This window comes from Plectropomus leopardus, chromosome 11 (genome assembly GCF_026936395.1).
Source record: "Plectropomus leopardus strain MGB_pleo_1.0 chromosome 11, ASM2693639v1, whole genome shotgun sequence".
NCBI classification, from domain to species: domain Eukaryota; kingdom Metazoa; phylum Chordata; class Actinopteri; order Perciformes; family Serranidae; genus Plectropomus; species Plectropomus leopardus.
Window position 1 is genome coordinate 35,292,894 of NC_142186.1, and position 22,515 is coordinate 35,315,408.

At 40.0% G+C, this 22,515-nt stretch overlaps 1 protein-coding gene across 5 annotated transcripts in view; it reads left to right on the forward strand.

Annotated features, from left to right (window-relative positions):
* Positions 1-22,515, forward strand: part of sema6cb (semaphorin 6Cb) — a 191,574-nt gene that overhangs the window by 129,060 nt on the left and 39,999 nt on the right. For 4 of the 5 annotated variants that reach the window (XM_042489201.2, XM_088084711.1, XM_088084712.1 and 1 more), the window contains 11 exons: positions 2,089-2,146; positions 7,800-7,856; positions 8,194-8,295; positions 11,691-11,781; positions 12,544-12,666; positions 14,260-14,348; positions 14,855-15,072; positions 15,778-15,909; positions 16,115-16,270; positions 18,936-19,112; positions 20,357-20,494. In XM_042489201.2, the coding sequence (XP_042345135.2) occupies positions 2,089-2,146; positions 7,800-7,856; positions 8,194-8,295; positions 11,691-11,781; positions 12,544-12,666; positions 14,260-14,348; positions 14,855-15,072; positions 15,778-15,909; positions 16,115-16,270; positions 18,936-19,112; positions 20,357-20,494 (1,341 nt within the window). Of the gene's footprint in view, positions 1-2,088; positions 2,147-7,539; positions 7,703-7,799; positions 7,857-8,193; positions 8,296-11,690; positions 11,782-12,543; positions 12,667-14,259; positions 14,349-14,854; positions 15,073-15,777; positions 15,910-16,114; positions 16,271-18,935; positions 19,113-20,356; positions 20,495-22,515 lie in introns of those variants that run through there. The other variant, XM_088084713.1, reaches the window with a different exon arrangement.

Consider the following 22,515-nt stretch of genomic DNA (forward strand, 5'->3'; position numbering starts at 1 on the left):
CCAGAGCCCAAAACTTTTCCACACTTTCATCAGCAGCCAAAAGACCCCAAAGAAGCCGTCTGATAAAACAGTGCATTGAGTTGTTTGTTCCACCTTTATTTAACCAGCAAAGTCAATGAAGCATAAAATCAGTTTTCAGTTATTTCCACTGATAGCTGAGCAGGACGCAGACGCTCTGCTGAAACACACGAGCGGGAGAAAATGGACAAAATGTGCAACGACTTGAGGAGGGAAGTCAGTCCACAGAAAAGATCATAAAAAACATAAATTATATCGACAAATATAAAATACTTATTTGCAATATTGAGCTGCTAAAAAAGCTGTTACAAGGAAGTGTCTCCAGCCAGATGCCTCTTCAGTAGAGAGCTGTTATGAAATAATGCATGAAATGTTTGTAATGGAAAGAATTACCTTTTCAATCAGGCTTCAGGAAACCAAATTTGAAGAAATTTGTAAGAAGTGGAAAATGTTTATTTCCCCAAAACGCCCTGCTTTTGATTCTTATGTTGTTTTTGCTCAAAGTGTTAAAACATGGAAATTCACTCTGTAAAATTTCCTAATTGAAGAGGAATGCATAAACAGAATGTTAAAAAATAAAAATCATCTTCACAGACACCACAAATAATAAGAAGCAGAACAAAAACATGAAGCAGCACGAACAGATAAACGATGTTACTGAGGAACCTTCGTACGAGTGACGGGGCCTTGAAGGCAAACAAAGTTTGGTGCAACACTTAAAAACTTCCAGAGGTGTCAACCCTAAATTGTGAATATATTCTGTAAAACATGTTGCAGTTTTAAGTGTTTTTGCATCGCTCAGCCTGACTGCACGTCTCGATCGAGATGTTGCAGGTTAATTATCTTAAAAGCAGCAGGTTGCAGCTCCTCTCCCTCGTCTCCTTTGTGCAGAATAAATAGCGCTCTCCGGGCGTTTGGCTCGGCTTCAGACTGCAGAGCGCTCGCTGCCAACAACCTGAGAAGGTATCCTGATTCTTAATGTACCTAAATGGACTTAATATTTTCCACAGCTGCACACAACGGAGTGCAGGCCTCGCTGCACAGGGTGATTCATACGGGCGGCGTTGATAGTCGGAAAACTTTAATAAACTTTGTGTGTTAATGGTCTTCGCTCCTCCTGCTGCTGAGGAGCAGCATCCTTCGGTCCTGACGGAGCAGCTTCTGCTGAAAACAGACGATTGTTGGAGTTTTGCACCTGAAAGCATGACGGCTCTTAAATTTTGCTAAGCAGCAACGATAGAGGAATGCAAAAGAAAATGAGGCCAGTGACTGAGTGTTAGCAAGCATCCTGGAACTATTTTTATTTTTTTAATTTTCAGAAGTCAACCAGCCTTTCAAAATTCACTAATCTTAATTTTTTACGATTAAAGCCATTATATATTATATTATATGCAGCATTTGAAACACAGATGTTAAATTTCTTTTAATCATTACTGTTTTGTTTTGTCTCCACTCAAAGAAAGTATTTCTTTCCTTTTTTAAATCATTTTCATTTCTAGCCGTTTATGTAGTGAATGTTATGGGAAAAAAACAAGTTAAATGGTTGGGTTTTTCAAAATATTTTTGGTTTTGTTTAATGATAATATCAGTGCAGTTGAGGATGATTCCACTCCAAGAAAGTAATTTTGTTTGTTTTTTTGCATTTTCATTTTCAGTTCATTGTCATTGCCAGCCTGTTATATAGTGGAGGTTATAACAAACACAAGTTAAATGTTTTTTTTATTATTATTTTTGTTTCGTTTTATGATCAGTGCTAGTGAGGATGTTTCCACTCACAGAAAGTGATTTTTTTTTATTATTATTGTTTTGTTTTATTATATGAGTGAGGATTTTTTTTTTTGCATTTTCATTCTCATTTTCAGTTTTTTTTTTGGTTTCCAGTCCGAACAAAAATTACTGAAATTATTACTGAAATTTAAACCGAATTTTATGTTAATTCCTACTGTAGTTTTACACCACAGTTTCTAACATTTAAACATCCTGAGTAATGTTCACTTAGTATGATTATTTTTTTAATGTAAGCACGTGCATGTGGTCCTCTAACGGTGTCTCCACTCTGTGTCTCCGCAGGGATCATGTGTTCGCCATCAACCTCGCCACGTCCTCTGAGCAGATCGTCCCGCAGCAGGTAGGACAGTCCGTCCACAGTCACATTTATCCACAGTGAAACTGATCCGGTGTCAGTTTTACTGCGTCATGTTCAGGTCCAGCGCTGTGTTTGTTTTTATTGAACGTGATTTTACGAGCGAATCATCTGCTCTCTAAACTTCCACCGTCATCTGTTGATTTTCTCGACACAGAAACTCACATCCAGCCTGAATTATTACTCTGACATTCAGAGAGTGCTTAAAACCTTTGATTCTTCAGAATCAGTACCAATGAGCTGTGAGCGAGTAACCACGCAGCTGTACACTTCTGCAGTTAACCCTTTGAAACCTTTGCTGCAATTAGACACCTTTCACAGGTATTTAAGCTTTTAAAACCTCGGAAAATTGGTTTAATTTCTTGCAAAAACATGGGAACTTGTCTAAAAATGCTCCGCAAACTGCAAGTAATTAGTATATTTAAAAATTATTTAAGAAGTTTTAAAAAAGCCAGGGAAAATATCCAGGAAAATGTATTTATAATTATTATTATTATACATTTACAAGTTTTTTTGCATTGTTATTTTTTAGGCACTTTTTCAGAGTAATTTTTTTTTGTTTGTATTTTCATTTCCCATTTTTTGTAATTTTTTTGTACTTTTTTTCACTAATTTTTTTCTCATTTGTGCATAATTTCTTCTTAAGTTTCTCACTGAGGTTTTGCAGCGCAGACATTAGTAACATGCACTCTTCGTGTGTGAACTGTTTTCTCCTTATATTCAGTCAACAGATGATGATGGTGATGACGATGGTGGTGGTGATGATGATGATGATGGTGGTGATGGTGGTTGATGACGGATGATTTTGTCCGCCTGCAGCTGCAACATGCAGGACAGTTTTTCACAGGCCGATGCTGCAGACAGACACGTAGCGGACAGTTCTTTAAAATTGGAGGCTGCTGTTAGTTTGAGAAGCGCTTGATTTGATACGCAGCTGAGTTTTCTATGAGCGGAGCATTTTAAACGTCAATACTGCAGTCGATCATGTTCGGTGAATTGCGGGAAGCCCAAATCCTGATTGTGATTAATATTCAATTAATCGTGCAGCTCGAGATGAGGTGCGGATGATGATGTGGAGCTTTACGTGTTGTGAAGAAGCTTTGATGTGAGTCCAGAGAGCCTTAGAAAGTCTTAAAAAGCATTTCATTTATTCATCTAAAAGTAAATAGGATTGAATTAAATAAATATTTCAGAAGTCTTAAAAATTCTCAGACATGGGAAGTATGATTTTATGCATCTTTTTTTCTGATGTGAAAATCTCAGACAATTTGTAAAACCTTTTTTTTCTGTGAAATAATTTAATAAATTACATTTCTTAAACTCATCATTCTGGGAATCCAAGCAGTGGAATCTCGCATGCAGATTTAGAAACACAAAATTGTCCAGAAAACCATCCAGGAATTCTAGATATTTCCCACTTTTTTGGTAAGACATATACTAGATACTGATACTGGTAAGATAGATACTGTTAAGATAACATAATATGTTGATTATCTTCCCTGTTTCTCTCTAAAAAGGGTTGCTTTTCCAACATTTCACACAGATTGTCTAACTTTTTTTCACAGAAAAAGAAAAAGTAATGGTTATGCTAAAGTTAATATTTGGGCAAAATACAATTATCCATCAATTTTGGTAAAAAAAAAAAATTGGTCTTAAACTTTCCGAGTGGCATTAAAAAAAATCTTAGCAGTCTTAAATGTATCTTAGCTTAAGCAGCAGTTGTGTTCTTGTTATTCTGTACCTCAGTGTGTGTGTGTGTGTGTGTGTGTGTGTGTGTGTGTGTGTGTGTGTGTTTTAACAGGGGAAATCTCTCATAATGTTTGTATCTCATTATTTTCCTTTCCTCCCTCGCCTGCCTTTCCATTCAAGTATTAGGTAATCTCTCTTCAGACGTACATCCAGTCGGAGCGCAGCGCAGCTCTGGTGGCTTTTTGAAGAGCCGTGCTCCTTCCTATCTGAATCTCATTTGTCAAACATGATTGCACTTAAAGAAAAAGCCCCCGGAGTCCCGGACTTTTGTTTGGTCGTGTTTAGATGAGAGCTAAACGTGGATATTTGTCGTGATAAGGCCTTCGCTCTGTGTCAGCAGATCCAGACTACTGATTGGCTGCAGACTGCGGCTCAAAGACACGGGAACTTTTCGGCGGCAACATGTCCGCCCAGCTTTTCTCGCAGATGTTTTATGAGATATTAAATGTTTGTGTATGACGCATGATATAGTCATTAAGTCAGAGCTCTGCCTGCTGCTGCAGAGGACTGATATCATCGTCATCACAGATCCGTCCCTTCACTCAGGCCCGTTTTTAAATCAGCACTCGTTGACTCTCTCCCCCGTCACTGATCTGCAGAGCTTCAGCGGTCATAAGTAATTATTAGTAAACCAAATAGAGCGTGGAGCGGCGGGCTCTCTTTCCATAACGCCGACTCCTACTGATGTGCACAAAGTGGCTCCGGACACGTTCCCTTCATGGAGCTGGAGGACAGAGCGTCAGGGTCACGTACGGCTCAGAGATGTTTGTCCTCACCGGTCTCACTCCCATCAGTGATTGGAATATTTTGTAAATATATATTTTTTTATATTTCACCAAAATTGGAAAAAAATATGGAATTTCCCTGTAAAAGATAGAGCTGGTGATCATTTTTAAAAGTAAACTATGTATTTATTCAAAAATTGATATATTCCTTCTTTTTTGAACTATATATTTTAAAGCAATCAAACTATTATTTTAAAACTTTTTTAAAGAAATGAAACTATATGTTTATTTAATTAAACTAGAAATTAAACTATATATTTTTTCTAATTTAAATACATATTTTTTAAATAAAATATATTTTTTTAAAAATTTAATAAATAAAGCTATTATTTTAATAAACCTTTTTTCAAAAGAAATGAAACTTTTTTATGTAACTTTATATTTTTATAAATGAAACTATATATTTTAAAATTTTAAACTATTTGAAAATAAATTAAATAAGCTATTATTTAAATCAAACTATTTTTCAAAAGAAATTATAAATTATAAATGACACTATATATTTTTAAATGACACATTTTTTTTAAATGAAACTGTATTTTTATAAATGAAACTATTAATTTAAAAAAGTTGAACTATATATTTTTTTAAACTTAAATACAATTTAAAAAAAAATCAAACAATTATTTTAATAAAACTTTTTTCAAAATAATTTTTTTTATGTAAATATATATTTTATAAATGCAACTATACATTTTAAAATTTGAAACTATTTGAAAAAAATTACTATTAAAATTACTACTAAACTATTATTTGAATCAAACTTTTTTTCAAAATAAATGAAACTATATTTTTATAAATGACACTATATATTTTTTTTAATGAAACTATATATTTAAAGAAATAAAACTTTTTTTTTAAATAACTAAACAAACTAAACTAAAAACAAAAAAACTTTTTTAACTGTAACTATTTTAGACATATTTCCGGACACATATATCTGCAGAGAGAGCCAATAGTTTGATCCATGAGCCAGAGAAACAAGAGTAAAGTCAGGAAGGTTTTGGCCATTTCAATGGATTTGTTGATAATTAGAAAATATAAAATAACGGCAGCCTGATTATCCTTTAAAGCATTTGCTGAACAGCAGAGGAAATGAAACCGTTGGTTCAGAGGTTTAAAGCAGGAGGCCGTTCACAGGTCAGACAGTTTAGCTGTGTCTCCTCGTTCTGTTGTGTTCGCAGCAGTTAGATTACATTCAGCTGCTTTCTGAGTAGTTTCTGATCCGACTGCTGGGCTGAAAGATTTCTGATGAAACGGAAAACCAGCTCTGAGAACCAATGGGCCTGTGGGACAAATTGTTTTTCGGGGACTTGTGGTCCAACAGGAGCGACCCCTCGACTCCAATCAGGCATCGCAACGAGTCACACGGCGGGCCGGGCGGCTTTTTGCTCGGCTGTAGTTTAGAACGCTTCGAGACGACAGCAAACTTTTATTTATTTATTTCATTTATTTATTTTAAATGTGTGTGTCCCTTTTTTAGCACTCTTGTGTCCCCTCTCTGGAGTTTTTGTTCGTCCATGAACGCAGCACAGACGGAGCTCTCCATGAGTTACTTTCCCTCAATATCAGTTTAAGTCGCGAGCTGGATAATTGATCAATTTCATTGAGTTTCACTTTCACTGTACCTGACGTTCTGCTGCTCCGTCTGTACCCAGAGTACACTCTGCACTCCGACAGTGTGATGTAAACAACTGAACAGTTTATATATTCCAGCTGCACTCTAAATGAACGCTCCAGCTCCAAAAAGAGAAAATAAATACGACCGCAGATGTTTTAGTCGTGGTGGGCCGCCACAAATAAATACATTTGTGGGAAACTCTTAGTGTTCCTCATATCATGCAGCCCTGGACATGATGTCATACTGAAGAAAAAAACAGATTCAATTGTATTTAGACTAATTAAATATGTCACATATTCAAATCAAACAATGTACAAAAATCTCCTACAGACTCAACATCAGCAAAGTGATTTAAAGAAAAAAATTGAAAGCATTTTTTCTTTAAAACCACCCAAAAGTTTTGCCAAAATGTTTTCTTGTAAAATAACCAAAAAATGTTATGACAGATAAAAAAAAACACCAACATTTTTCATTGAAAGTCACCCCCCAAAAAATGGCTAAAATGTTATCTTTAAAAATCACCAACATTTTCAATGACAAGCCCCAAATTTTTTCTCAAAAAATTTGATGACAAAAAACATATTTTCTTTGAAAATCACCAAAAAAAATCACCAAGGTGTTGTCATTAAAAATTGCCAAAATAAAAAGTTTTCCTTCAAAATGGAGAAAAAAAAATGTTAAAGATTTTTTTTTTTAATCTGCGCTAAAATAAATGCTAAATACAGCCATTTGAAGTTGTATGCCCCTCCCTTAAAGCAAAAAAATAATAAACATGCTGCCTGAAAAATTTGGCACACCTCCCTCTCTTTGCACCACCCCCTCTGCTCTCATTCATAACGAACAGTCCCTAAGTTATATTTTAATATTCTTTATATTTTTAAATGAGATATATAAAAAGCTGTTGTATAATAATGAAAAAGAACAAAAAAGGAGTATTGATGGTCGTTTCAGAGACTGTGTCATCTTTAAAAGTCACAGAAATTTAGTGATAAAACTGCGTGAAGCCTGTGCTCGGTTACATTCGCTGCTGACCGTCACGCAGTGAGTCTCCACATCCTCACAGCAGCGTCCTCAACGAGTAAAATCGGCTCAGTAAGTTATTGGAGCGTTGCGGGGAGCACGTGAACCCTTTAACCAGGCCGAGCCTCTTCACATGTCGATAGATCTTTTTCCCACGGTGGCCGGCTGGACGACAGGAAGTGTGTGTGTGGGGACTTTTGGTCTGGAGGTTAATTGGGGCTAATTGTCTGCTGCTGGTACAGACGGTGGAGTTTTTATCAGAGAGGAAACACAGTGCTGAGCCGTGCAGATATTTCTCTCTCTGTCTGTTTGTTTGTTTGGGCGACAGTTTATTGAAGTTAATGAGATTTTCATCACAGCTGTCTGGTAATAGCTCTTGAACGATTGGGAGCAACAAAAAAGCTGCGGTGGTGAGAAACAGCTTGTCTTTGAGCTGACAGTTGGCTGTCTGTTCATTTTTCAGAAACTCACTTGGAAGACGAAGGATGTGGAGAAGTGCACAGTGAGAGGGAAAAACAGCGTGAGTATTATTTCTCTCCTCTTCCTCTGCCGCTGCGTCTGCTGCTCGCCAAAGACGTTCTGTAATAAGCAGAGGTGTGCAGGGAGCTTATCATCCATCAGGAGACGCAGACTGGGTATTTCCCTCCCCACAGCTGCAGTAAAATCACAGAACCCAGCACAGGGATCAACATCATGACTGTGTGTGTGTGTGTGTGTGTGTGTGTGTGTGTGTGTGTGTGTGTGTGTGTGTGTGTGTGTGTGTGTGTGTGTGTGTTTCTACCTGCTGCATGTGCCAGCAGCTAACATGGATGTGCTCCGTGACTCACAGTAATATCCGTCTGTTTTTCACCTGACAGGACGAATGTTACAACTATATCAAAGTGCTGGTGCCGCGCAACGACGAGACCCTGTTCGCCTGCGGCACCAACGCCTTCAACCCCACCTGCAGGAACTACAAGGTAAGATACAAACATGCACATGCACATGCACATGCACAAAGACATACACATACACATGCACATGCACATGCACAAAGACATACACATGCACATGTACATACACATGCACATACACTTGCACATACACTTGCACATATGTATACACATACTGTGTGCTGCCTTCTGTTTTGGTTGTTTAAGTTTATTTGTTCATTAAGTACGTTTCTTCATTTTACTCGCGTGTTCCTTCTTTCTCTTCATGTATACCCACTAAATGTCAAATTATTAATTTTTTTTATGGCTTTGGAGACTGGCATACAACTTTAAATGGCTGTATTCATTTATTTATCTTACCATCAATGTTTAAAGAAAATGTGTTTTCTTTAAACAATTGTGGCAATTTTCTTTTTTTAAATTATTTTATTTTTGACTTTTTTTTATCAAAGAATATTTTTTTCCTTTCTTTCTGTTTTCTTGCAAATATTTTAGATAAATTTTCCACTTTTTTCTTTTTAGCTTATTTTTTAGAAGTTTTTAGCAAATTGTTTTTTTTAAGATGTATTGGCAATTTTTTAAGTTTTAAGTCGGGTGATTTTGTTAAAATCTTAAATTTTCATCATAGCCAGAAACTATGAAAATCGAAGTTATTGTTGGATTTTCACATTTTTGACGGTCCTTGAACATATCAGTTGTGATGCTTTATTTATATGTTTAAATGGAGTTTGAATTTTATGTGTTGGGTCGGGTAAGAAAAAAAAGATTTCGAGTCCTTGAAAAGTCATGGAAAAGTTTTGAAATTTTGTCCATGACAATGTGTGGGAACCCTAATTCAAATATGCTAACTGAAATTTCTTTAATACTTAGAGGAATGCACTTCCTGTATGAAGGAACTAACGTCTCAGTGTTTAAAATGGATTAATTTCCACATAAAACTGCATCATGTCACGTTGTTCCTGCACACAGACACAAAGCAGATCTGTGATCAGCTGCTGGAGCCTCAACAACAGATCAATAATGTTAACGTCACCTGGAAAAGGACGCGTGGGACGAAATAACACCGTCAAAGAGAGAACCGTGAGAATAAACTGGAACATCTTTAAATACAAAAACACTCATGATGCCGAGCAGCCAGCCGACCAATCAGATCTCTGCAGCAGATCGGTGCATATTCACCCGGTGATATCATATTCAGGTGACTTCAAAGGCTTCGTGTTGGCAAAATAATATTTTGGCTCCACAGCAGCGACGGAGCGATCTGTTTACAGAACACAGGATGTGCTGACGATGGCGATAATAAAATCTGTGAAACAACAGAAGAAGAGAGTGAACAGCGAGCAGAGTCGGGAGACAGATCTGATGATCTGAGCTGAACCTCGTCTCTGTGGTCCGTCCATCTGTGGTCCGTCCATCTGTGGTCCGTCCATCGCTCCACTGATGAATGACTGCTGGATAAGGGACTGTTCGTTATTTATGAGAGGGGAGAGGGTGAAGCTAAAAGAGGGAGGCATGTCAAGTATTTTTTAAGCACTGAGGAGGGATTTTTTTATTTTTGTTTTGGCTAAGGGGAGGGCTGTATTTTGTATTTATTTCACCGCCAATTTAATGCAGATGTTTTAGAATTATTTTTTCTTTGAAATAAATTATGAGATTTAAAAAATAGGAGGTGTTTTCGGAGATTTTGGGGCATTTTATTTTTCTTATAAAACCTTTGAGATTTTTATTTATTTAATTTATTTTTTAGATTTTTGGTTTTTGCCTTTATTCAGGTAGGACAGCTCGAGTGTGAGGGGGAGATAGAGGGGATGACACACAGCAAAGTTGTACTGTCGGCTGCTGTGGTGAGGACACCCGCTCTACTGGACGCTGCGTCTTAAAAATTTTGTGCATTTTTTTTTTTTAATCAGGCGATTCTCATTTTATTTTACTTTTGAAACACTTTGATAGTTATCATCAACGTCACTGGCGTCGTCATCATCATCATTTTCTCCCCGCCACAGAGCAGCTGATTTACACATCACGTCTCCACATCCTCCGTGACCCCTCGTCTTTTTGTCTCCATGTGATATCAGACAGCTTGTAGGGGGAGAGAAGGAGAGTAAATTATATCCAGGAAACTGTCTGTGGAGGACCAGAGGGGACTGTGTGTGTGTGTGTGTGTGTGTGTGTGTGTGTGTGTGTGTGTGTGTGTGTGTGTGTGTGTGTGTGTGTGTGTGTGTGTGTCGGTCAGAGCCATGAATGGGTGAACATGCAGCCTCAGTGAGCCTCCTGCAGAGACAGCTGCTCTGTAGACAACAGAGACGCTGTCTTCAACATGAGTCAGCGAGACAACAGTACGCAGGAGCGTCAGATCCATCTGGGTGTGGGATCCGTCCCGCACTCACGGCGGGACTTTTCTCTCAGGCTGCTTTTTCACTTCAAACCGCGCCGCTCTGCAGGAGACGAGTCCGTCGACTCTGGATTTCTGATCTCATTTCCAACTTAATTCAGTTTGATTACTGAACCATGTTTACTTCTCTTTCTGTCGTCCAAATCCTGCCGGTTCTCGTCCATCACTTCAGTCACAGATTTGATGATTTCTTCTCCACACAGCTGTCACACTGCTGCCGGAGTCTGAGGAGACTCGCAGCGCCATGTAAAACTAACTGTGTTAACCCTTTAAAACCTGAAGCGACGTCACTTTTCGTGCTGCTTTCAGACACGTTTCACAAGTGTTTAAATCTTTAATCCCTAGAAACCTGAGCCAACTGGCTTAAATTTCTTTAAAAAAAAAAACAAAACTGCAATGACAGACTAAAATATATACTTATGAGAATTATAAAAATATTGTTTTTCCAACATTTTTCCACCCTTTTTATGCTATTTTTCCATGTTTTGGAAAGAATTAAACCACTTTGCTCGGCGCTCAAATCACCTGTGGAAGGCATCTGAATGCAGCAAAAGAAAATAGATGTGGATCCAGGTTTCAAAGCATTGAAAAGACATGAAAAGTTTTGGAAAAGTCATGGAATTTTGTTTCGTGTAATGAATTTGGGAAATTGATGAAGCTGTCGATGTAACGTAGCTTTAATGTGCGTCGATGAGTGACGGCGTTTTGTTTACCTTCGCGTTGCGTCTCTCCCTTCAGGTTCCAGCTGAAACTATGTTTGATCCTTATATGTTTGGAAAAAAGTCGTGGAATAGTTTTGAGATTTTGTTGATGAAAAAGTTTGGGACCCCTGCTTCTCTTTAGTTTAATTATTGATTTTACAGCCGGAGCAGCAGCGACCTCGTGGGTTTACAACTGTAAACAATGAGACTGTTTTATGTCCAAAGTTTTAACTGTGAAAATATGTCATTAAGAACCATTCTGTCTCTGTGTCCTCTGTCCTCTGTCTCTGTGTCCTCTGTCCTCTGTCTCTGTGTCCTCTGTAATCTAGATGTCCACATTGGAGCAGGAAGGGGAGGAGGTGGTGGGACAGGCTCGATGTCCCTTTGAGTCCCGTCAGTCAAACGTTGGCCTGTTTGCAGGTGAGTGACGAGGACGAGGACAGGGTGTCTGCACAGACTGTCCCGTCATTACAACTCCGATCCTAAAAACTCTGGCTGTTGTGTAAAACATAATTAACCCTTTGAAATCTGAGCAGATTTTTTTTTTCCTCAGAAACATGGCAAAAACATGAAAAGCTTCACAATACATGGCCCAAAAATTAACTTATTATTACTGGATAATGAGCAAAAAAAAGAAAGAAAATGACCTGAAAAAGTGATGAAAATTTAAAATATATTTATGCATTTTTTTGTTATTTGATATGATTTTAAACGTAAATTTAAAAATAATTATTAATTAGTTTTAAAAAGTTTTAGGTCATTTTCTTCAACAAATTTCTTACAGTTATTTTTTATTTTTTATTTTTTAAGAAATCAAATCTATTTGCTCAGGTTTCAAAGGCGGAGGCATACAAGCATGTGGCGGTATTTCAAGTTTGTGAACGTACACTCATTCTGCAACACGTTCTAATAAAGTGGTGGTCAGATCTTGAGTGGTGATGAAAGCGGAGAAGCTGAAACTCTGAACATGTTGAGGTTCAGCAGAGAGTGAAGTCAGAGTCAGGTCTGTCTGCAGGTTTCCACATTTATTCAAAGTTCACTCGCTCTGTTATTAAAAGTGACTCTTTCTCCTCCAGCTGTGATCCTCCGACTCTTTTCAAAGGCTAAAAAATAAAAGAGGAAGGCGAAAGAAGTGGCTTCTTCTGGTGGACGGTGATCTCTGACGATGACTTTATTTCTCAGGTGGTGATTTCTACTCAGCCACCATGACGGACTTCTTGGCGAGCGACGCGGTGATTTACAGAAGTCTGGGAGAAAGTAGCCCCGTGCTGCGGACCGTCAAGTACGACTCCAAGTGGCTGAGAGGTGAGAGTCCAGCATCTTAACACGGAGCTGCTCGGTTATCACTGACTGACTTTGGAAACATTTGACCTCATTCACCAAATGTTCTTAAAATGACTTTTCTGACTTTCATCAAAATTTTCTTATTTAAAAACTTGAAGATTTTGCACACAAAAGAGCACTTTTATGCATATTTTGTGCTGACATATCTGTGCAGAATAACTGATTATTGTGTTTTCTATTATTCTACAATAGAATGATGTTATAGGATTTAATTTACAGTAATATTTTCATAATTTCTAAAAATTTTTATCATAATTTTCATTATTTTAAAAGCAGCATTAGGGTCTTCTAAAAATAAAAACAAGAACATTAACACTTCATTTCACATCTCTTAACCCTTTGAAACCTGAGCAAATTGGCTTGATTTTTTTCAAAAACATGGGAAAAATGCAACGAGCAATTTAACCAGACATTTGTATTTGTATTTGTATTTATTTATTTAGCAGGACAGTGTGCAGAGACATTGAATATTCTCGTAGAATATAAAGATGGCTGCACCAGATTTAGCGTAGCGCTAATTTCCATCTGTAGTCCTCACATAAAAGACAGACAACATAGTACAAATCTAAAAATTATTATAATAGATAAATATACAGAGTAAAAAATAAATAACATGTACATGTATAAAATAATACGTCAGACCTCCAAAATGCATACAACCCTGATATCAGAGACATCAGTGCAGACATGTCTGATTGCTCAGTATCCAGTCCTTGACTGCGCATGAGAAGCTGTGATGTTTTGTAATGTTTTTAAAATTGTCCGGAAGTCTATTCCATTCCTTCGTGGCTTTGTTGGAGAAGGCCGATTGGGAGAAGGTAGACCTTCTTCTTGGGACATTGCAGTCACCTCTGGATGCAGACCTTAATGTTCTACTTAGTAGGTCAGAGCGGGGCTGGACAAAAGTCTTCAGTGGTGGCCCAAAAATGAGCAAGAAAAAAAAAGGAAATTACCAGAAAATGAGCAAAAAATACATTAATTAACTTTTTTTTTTTTAAAGGGTTTTGGTATATATATATATATATATATAAAAATATATATATATATATATATATATATATATATATATTTAAAAAATTAATGAGAAATGACCCAAAAGTTCTATCTTTTCTTGTCTTTTGTCAAGTTTAAAGTTAAGCAAAACTGTGACTCGATTCTGACTCTGGTCCGAGTCGTGTGTGAGTCCGCCCCTCTGATAAGCATCTATCAGCGCTTGATGTTTTGTGCTTCTCTAATTTAGGTGATTGTTTTTAATGTTTGTTAACTCACATAAGCTGCTTACAGATCTCAGCTGGGTCTTCAGGTGTTTTCAGGCTCCGAGTTACTTTCTCTTGATGTCAGAAGACTTAAAGGATTAGACCGGATTCAGATTCACGAGTGTTTTTATGAGTTTGGCTTCTCCTCGTCTTTCTGTGCTTATATAAAGATTTCTCTCCTGGACTCCGTCTCCAGACTGTTTGTGTTTAGCATCCTGCACAAAGCAGCCGTCCTACAGGAAATGAGGCGTCTCTGCCAGCGTTTTTGTCACACGTCTTTTCTTCTCGTCTCCCACAGAGCCCCATTTCCTCCACGCCATAGAGTACGGGAACTACGTGTACTTCTTCTTCAGCGAGATCGCAGTGGAGTACACCACTCTGGGCAAGGTGGGCGACTGTCTGACTTTTGGACTTCATATTACCATGTCGTTTTTTATGATTTTTGTTTGACTGTTTATAATATGACTGTTTTATGAATTTTGAGAAAACATACTATACTATGTAGTTTTTAATGATTTTTCAACATCATAGTGTACTATTTAGTTTTTCATGATTTTGGAATGACATACTATACTGTTTCTTTTTTTGTGTGTTTTTTTTGGATGACATACTATACTATTTTATTTTTCATGATTTTTATGTCATACTATACCATGTCTTTTTTATGATTTTTGGAAAACATAGTATACTATGATCTTTTTATGATTTTTGGACAACATGCTGAAGTCAAAGACACTTGTCTGACTTGTGGTTTGTGGTGTTGAATTTTTTGTCTCTGAGTGGAATTAACAAGAGTACCGGCCGCGTTCTTGCGAGTCTTTTAACAGCCGCTCAGTGATCCACGCTGGTGAACGTGACGGATGAATTAGAGTTGTCACTTCCTGTCCCCTCAGGTGGTTTTCTCCAGAGTCGCACGTGTCTGTAAGAATGACAACGGCGGCTCTCCGAGGGTGCTGGAACGTTACTGGACGTCTTTCCTCAAAGCGCGGCTGAACTGCTCCGTGCCCGGCGACTCCTTCTTCTACTTCGACGTTCTGCAGTCGCTGACGAACGTTCTGCAGATCAACCACCGGCCGGCCGTGCTCGGAGTCTTCACCACGCAGGCCAACAGGTCGGCAGCGACGCTCACACTTCTTCATTTCAACAGTGTTTTTCAGGAAAGCTGCGATCTCACCGAAAATAGCTCAGTCCTTCTGTACCAAATATCGTATGATTCGAACATCTTGGCATCTGGCTAAATGAAAAGCTTTGAAAACACGTGTTTGAGCTCACAAAAACAGGTGAAAAATCTATTCATGCTTCTCTTAAGAAAATAGGAAAATAATTTGGTCGTCTCATCGATAGACGGGAAAGACGGAGCCTCCTTTTTGTTTAAAAAACCATTCTTGGACAGTTCTTTTTTTTCATCCTCTTTACTGATTTTTTTGATATTTATAACTTTTGATAGCCGTTGCTGCTAGTTTTATTGAATTTACTGCTATTATATGAAATATCTGCCCACTGAACATGAGTCCGGGGCGTTGCAGTAAAAGAGCTTAATGCTCCGTCATTTTCCCCGAATAAACAATAGTTTGACTGATAAACTGAACACAAGTTACATTTCATATGAGCTACACAAACTATATGTTTACCGTCCCTAAAGAAGGTCTTCACAAACAATAAAAACATGTGAGTCAAACAGTGAAAGAAAAGGCAGACAGAGGAAACATCCTGTTGACGTGTTTGCCGAGTTCTTATTAAAAACACGGTGAGCTCGTGTCAGACTTGGACTCGCTGCTCTCGTCTCGCTCTCTCTAATGTCGCCTCCCTTCAACAGCATCACCGGCTCGGCGGTGTGCGCGTTCTACATGGACGACATCGAGAGGGCCTTCAGCGGTAAATTCAAAGAGCAGAGGAACAGTGAGACGGCGTGGACGCCTGTCCCCGAGGATCAGGTCCCCAAACCGAGGTGAGAAACTTAAAATAACAAACTGTCGGGTTTTTCTGCCTCTCTCCGTGTGCTGCTGTTATTGTTCTGCAGAGACGTCTCCGAACAAAACAACACACCTGTTTCCCTGCCGCTCGTCTCCAGAACAAACAGCCGCACACGTCTTTACGTCTGAACCCTGAGCTGAATTTTCTTTTGTCCCTCTGCTGCTGCTGTTGTTGTCCAGGCCGGGCTCCTGCGCCGGCGAGGGCTCAGCTGCGTCCTACAAGTCGTCCACCACCTTCCCCGACGACACGCTGACCTTCATCAAGTCCTACCCGCTCATGGACGAGTCGGTGCCGTCGGTCAACGACAGACCGTACTTCACCCGCACCACCAGCAGGTACGACTCACTCCTTCTATCAGCTGACCTTCACAGGGTTAAAAGTAAACAACCAGTTTATTCAAATCAGCCACAAACTCTTTGCTGCTGAAACTGTGGACAGAAAATTAATCAGTGACAACTTTGATTAATGACTTCAACAGTTCATCAAGCAGAAACACTGAAGCTGCACACAATGAAATTAATCATCAGTCAGAGCCCAAAGTCTCACTCACAGTGTATTTCTTAAACATAAAACAGCTACAGTTAACAATTATTTTCAATATCAATTAGCCTGACTCTTATTCTCTTGATTAATAGATTATTTCTGTTCTATAAAACTTCAGAAAGAAATGAGTCTCACAGTTTCCCAAAGCTGAAGGTGACATTTTCAAATGTCTCATTATGTCAAAAACAACAAAATCTCTCCGTTTACAAAGACATAAATCCTGACAAAGCGAGTCTTTTTCAAAATGCAAATCAAATTCTGCTGAACATCTGAAAAAAACTGTTTGTTTGTTGCTTCAGCTCCCAAAATATATATTCACATTTATTTCTGCATTTGAAAACTGCAACATATTTCAGCATTAATACATCTACTACCAAATGTGGTGATTGATAATCAGAATCTGTTCCTCCAGATGTCTCTGATGTAAAGCAGTAAACCAGCTTATAAATCATGAATCATGAAAGAACATTCGGTGCTGGTGTTCAGACGCTCAGGCGGCTCCTGCGGGAACATCTTCATTAAATCCAATAAAAACACAACCGTCAGATGGACATCAGTGTTTCTGCTGCAGTTATTGAAGCAGGCGCTCTCTTTAATGGTTAGTATGCAGGTTCGAGGTGCCGCAGTGTTTCCTCGCTCTGCGCTCTGATCGGCATCAATGTGAGAACTCAGGTGGAACACTAAAGCCTGTCCTTCACTTCAACCGTCGGATCTGTCCAACACAATCTGAGAGACCACATCAAAGACCGCCACATCGAGACGGGACGACCGACCTGCCAACATGTTGTCATCCCAAGTCGTCACATATTGCAGCTTTACAGTGAACTTCCGCGTCTAAATATTACATTTTAGGTATCCTTCTGCATCTGCTCTGTCAGCCCAAGCACATGGTGACACAACGGCACTCGGCAACCAACGCCGGGACGTCAACAAACGCACATGCTGGCACAGATAGTGTGAATCAGAGGAAGGAGGCACATGCCAAGGCCCGTTTGACCCACCTGTACTTATATTACATCGTTAGCAGCAGCGTTTCAACCTGACACCATCCTGATGCGTTTCATGCGACAGGTTCCGCCTGGTCGCGTTCTCTCGTGCCCGTAACGGGCTGACGAGACAGGTGTTGTGAGACCGGCCGCCAGTGTCTAATAAAACCTCAACTGGTTTTGTTCAGCCGCTTTCTCACGTGACGCCATCCAACGCGATTCATGAGCACGTGAAAGGTGTGTTTTAGCATCGTGCTCTTACACCAAAAGCAATTACAAAATGCCACTATTTTACTAGTTCAGAATGAGAACGGGCTGGTCCTGCAGACTGATCTGCAGACTAACATGCACACTGACCTGTAGACTGACCTGCACACTGACAGACTGACCTGCAGACTAACATGCACACTGACCTGTAGACTGACCTGCACACTGACAGACTGACCTGTAGACTAACATGCACACTGACCTGCAGACTGACTTCCACATTGACAGACTGACCCGCAGACCTTCAGACAGACAGATGGACAGCAGGACAGACGGACAGTATGGAGGAGCGTCCTGCAGCAGAGGCAGGTTGACAGCTCGCCACACGCTGCAGCGGCTCCTCGCTGGGGAAACATGCGGCACTTCACATCTGGAACCAAAACCGTCACATCTGCCTGCTGGCTCTCCAGAGACGAGCCAGATAAATGAAATCTAACCAGAAGCACATCACGCAGCCGCTGCAGGAGCGAGCCAGTCAGGTCCGTGTGGGTAAACACAGCAGTCTCTGCAGACCATCTGGGAGAGACTGATGGAGACGTGAGGGCACACGAGACGCCGCCGTCCTTTACAGAAGAGTCGAGATGGGATGTGATGCCAGGAGAAATGTTGGGTTTATTAGAGGAAGTTTGTTTGTTGAGATCTGAGGGCCAGAGAGAGGAGACGCAGGCAGACTCGTCTCTCCGTCAACAAGCAGTGGACTCAAGGTGCCCTTCAGCTCGCCTCCTAATCCTGCGTCGCTCCGGTGGAGCCGGCGGGAGGCGGCTGTGGTGATACTGGGCAGCTCCCAGGTGGAGCTGCATGAATATGAAGCAGCAGTCTCTCAGCGGACCTCCTCACAAACACAAAGAGAACACAAACTGAGCTGAGCGCAGTGATGGAGGCTGTGGGTGGACGCGGAGACGGACAGATGAAAGAACAGGACGCAGGGATTAGAGGATGTGGGCGACGGAGGACGGGGACGGTGGGACGGGAGATGAAGTGATTGATTGCACGCTGATGTTTCCACAATGAGCTCAGTGTTCGCCCACCGTGCGTTTTGTTTACCACAGGAAATCGACTTTGACTAAACAAAACAACAAGTTGCTAACCCGCACATCGGGCGCTGTCGGCCCGCTCTGGCGTCCGTTAGCGTGCAGGAAGTGACAGCTTCAGTTTACGTCAGCGTGTCTGTTTATGGAGCATCTTCTGTTTTCTTTTTCTGCAGATTCAAGTTGACCCAGATCGCCGTGGATACGTCTGCGGGGCCGTTCAAGAACTACACTGTGGTGTTTCTGGGCTCCGATAACGGCCACGTGCTGAAGATCCTGGCGAGCACCGAGGGAGCCAACGCCTCCTTCAGCACGCAGCTCCTGGAGGACATCGACGTCTACAACCCCAACAAGTCAGAACGTCTCTTTTTTAATTTTCATGTTCATGTGTTTGTGTTTTAACCCTTTGAAACCTGAAGCAACATCACACATCTTGTGCTGCCTTCAGATGCCTTCATTCAAACCTTTGAGCACATAATGCAATTCACTAAAAATATTTTTAAAAAAGGCAAATCAGTATGATATGCATTGAAATAAACTAGTAGATTTAGAAAAAAAGTATCTAAAATATTCCCTGGGGGGCTAGGGAGAACAAAAGCTGCAAATTTGTAAGAAAATAAGTCGGATATTTTCTGAGATTAATCACATTTTCAATTGAATTTTTTTGCATTTTAAAAACAGTTTTGTAATCCATATTGACAACATAAAGCAGTTCTTACCAGATTCTCTAAATTAGGAATCAAATAACAGAAAAAAAGCTGCATGGGGAAAAAAGAAATAAATCATAAAGTGGGTGTTTCTGTAAGAGGAAACTCATGGATATCACAGAAGCCATTTTCATTCAGAGGTCAGAGGTCAGTGGACCCCTGTTAAATGGCCATGCCGTTCTCCATCGCCAAAATTTAGGGTTTAAGGTTGGAGCGTTATTTACCCACTTCCTGAAGAGCTAGCATGTCATGATTGGTATCCCTGGATTCATCAGCTCAGCCTGTTGCAGCCTCTTAAAGTTTATCAATGTCTGCAGGTGATTTTAAAAAAACTGAAAATAATGTCATAGCGATTAACGTGTTCACGCTGAAAGCTCTACTTTTTCCATTGTCCCCCTTTTTATAAAACTAATTTTCAGGTAATTTTATTGTACTTTTTACTAATTTCTTGCAACTTTTTGGGGGGATAATTTCTTCTTTTGTCTCATGTTTTTAAATAAATGGAGCCAATCAGCTCAGGGTCCAAAGGGGGTTAATTGCTTTTCCTCTTGTTTGTTTTCTGTCCCCGTCCTTTCCTTTCGTGTCTGTCTTTGTCTCTGCTCTCGTGTCTGAGTTCTGCCTTCATCACTCCTGCCCTCCCACTCTCTGCTCTGTTGTAACACTTTGCATCAGCCTGTTCGGCTGGAGGGGATGCTTTTTTCCTCCTCTGTCGTCTTTTGTTTTGTGGCTGCACGGCTTGAAGAGTCGATCAGCGCAGAGTTGGATTCACAGTCGGCTCTCTGTATAATTTTCAGACGGTCGTCTGCTGCGCTTATTTCAAAATGAAACAAAATGGAAAGTGTCTGATGGTGACGGCCTGTTTTTTTGTGTGTGTGTGTGTGTGTTCGTAGATGTAACGTGCGGGGGGAGGACAGGAGGGTGCTGGGGCTTGAGCTGGATCGGGATCATCACGCCTTGTTCGTGGCGTTCTCCAGCTGTGTGATCCGGGTGCCGCTGAGCCGCTGCTCCGACTACAGCACCTGCAAGAAGTGAGTCACCTGCAGAGCGGCAGAGACGGCGGTGCTGAAACAGTTCTTTGTAAATGAACACATCAGAGTGAGAAAACAGCAGGTCGCCCCCTTCAGGGTGGGAGGTCGTGACAAACAGCTCTAATTTTACCATCATCCATGATCTGCTGACTGAACGATGGCTGACTTATCTGTAGTGATTTCTTTATTCCAAATGTTTTTATTCAGTTTTTTTAACTATAGGTTATGCCAGAGCGGCTGCAGTAATGAAAAACGAAAAAGAGAAAACCTCAACAAAAATCCCGCTAACCCTCCTGACATCCGCCGTCCTGACCTCCCACGTCGGCTGTGGTTTCAGTAAACGATGAATAAATAAATAAATTAATGACATACATTACAGATCCGGGATCAACATGCAGGCACAGACGTACAAACACAACAAATAACAGAAAAAGAAGGGAAAATAAATCAATAAAAGATTTAATTTAATTTAAAAAATAATAATTATAAAATAAAAATTTTAAAAAATAGAAAAATAAAAAAGGAGGAAGAAAGAGGGGGCTGGGGGGGTGAGGAGGTCTCTCTGTCTCGTACTCCAGCAGTTAACTGTCTAAATAGTGTCCTCAGTGTCCACCGGTAGATCTGTAGGGATTTTGAATTTCTTTAGCTCATGACGTGATTAACCCTGTGAAAGCTGGATCACTGTTCTTGTGCTGCATTCAGATGCTTTTCACAAGTATTTAAACTTTGGATTGGTGTGATTTCTTTGGAGAGTGAAAAGGCAACTTGGCCAAGAAACGTCTTACAGATTGCAAGAAATTGGTAGAAGACTGAACGGAGACTGGCTCAGGATATAAAATCACATAAAAACATAATAAAAAATATTTTATCATAAATCAGCAAAATTTGCACAAATAGGAGAAAATGATTGTGGCACCCAGTAGCTCACCTGGTGAAGCGGGTGTCCCATGTACAAAGGTTATGTCTTTGACTCAGCAGCCACAGGTTCGATTCCAGCCCACGGCCCTTTGCTGCATGTCATCCCCTCTCTCTCCCGCTTTCACGCTATTCCTGTCCCACCTAATAAAGGCAAAAAGCTCCCAAAAATAATACTTAAAAAAACAGAAGAAAAGTATCTTTGGAAAAAGTTTAGGTCGGCAGGAAATGAGTCCAAAATCACAGAAAAAAAACAAGTCATAGATTTGGGGGTGAAGACTGAGACCACACTCAGCGCTGCAGCCCACAAGCACTGCATGAATTTGGGGTTTCTCCCTCGCTGCGTTTCGGGAAGAAAGCGGCGCTGACACCGCCAGGTAACTCCAGAAAGGAAGATCAATTTCCTCTGCAGCTACCAATTTAAGAAATGTGTCCGCTCGTAATGCTGTTAGAGGCTCCTGGAACAAAGCCGGCACCAAATAGCAGCTGTTGTGCTATTATGTGCCCGGTTCACAGAGTCGGTTTGGGCCCACTTTCCCCAAAAAGCACTCTGAGGTTATTAGTGGTGTTGGCAGGTCAGAGAGACGGATGAAATGCTGCGGTTAGAGGCAGAGCGCCGTGTTTTTGGAAGCTGATTCTGATCACATTCCTGCCTCAGCTCCGTGTAAGAGCTCACGTGATCACGAGTCGTCTCACAGCTGCAGGAAGAAGAAGCTGTTTGACTTATTTAATTTGAAAAGTTTTAGTTTTGTATTTACAGATTGTATCTTACCTGGTAAACTGTGGAGTTAAGAGGGACGGTGAGCAGCAGAACAATCCAGTAAAAACTGAAACAGTAACAATAAATGTCCCAGTTATAATAGAAAATAGGGTTCCCGTGGTCATGGAACGCCTGGAAAAGTCATGGAATTCCACAATCACATTTTCCAGGCCTTGAAAAGTCATGAAACTAGTAAATAGTATAATAGTATTTAACAGGTTATGTTACATCACAGTGAATTTATTTTGGCAATTCATTTTGTTAATGTGTTTTTTTTAAGATTTAAGATCTTGGATGATTTTTTTGTCTTTTTCAATCCCTTTTCTTTAAAAGTCTTCAGCAATTT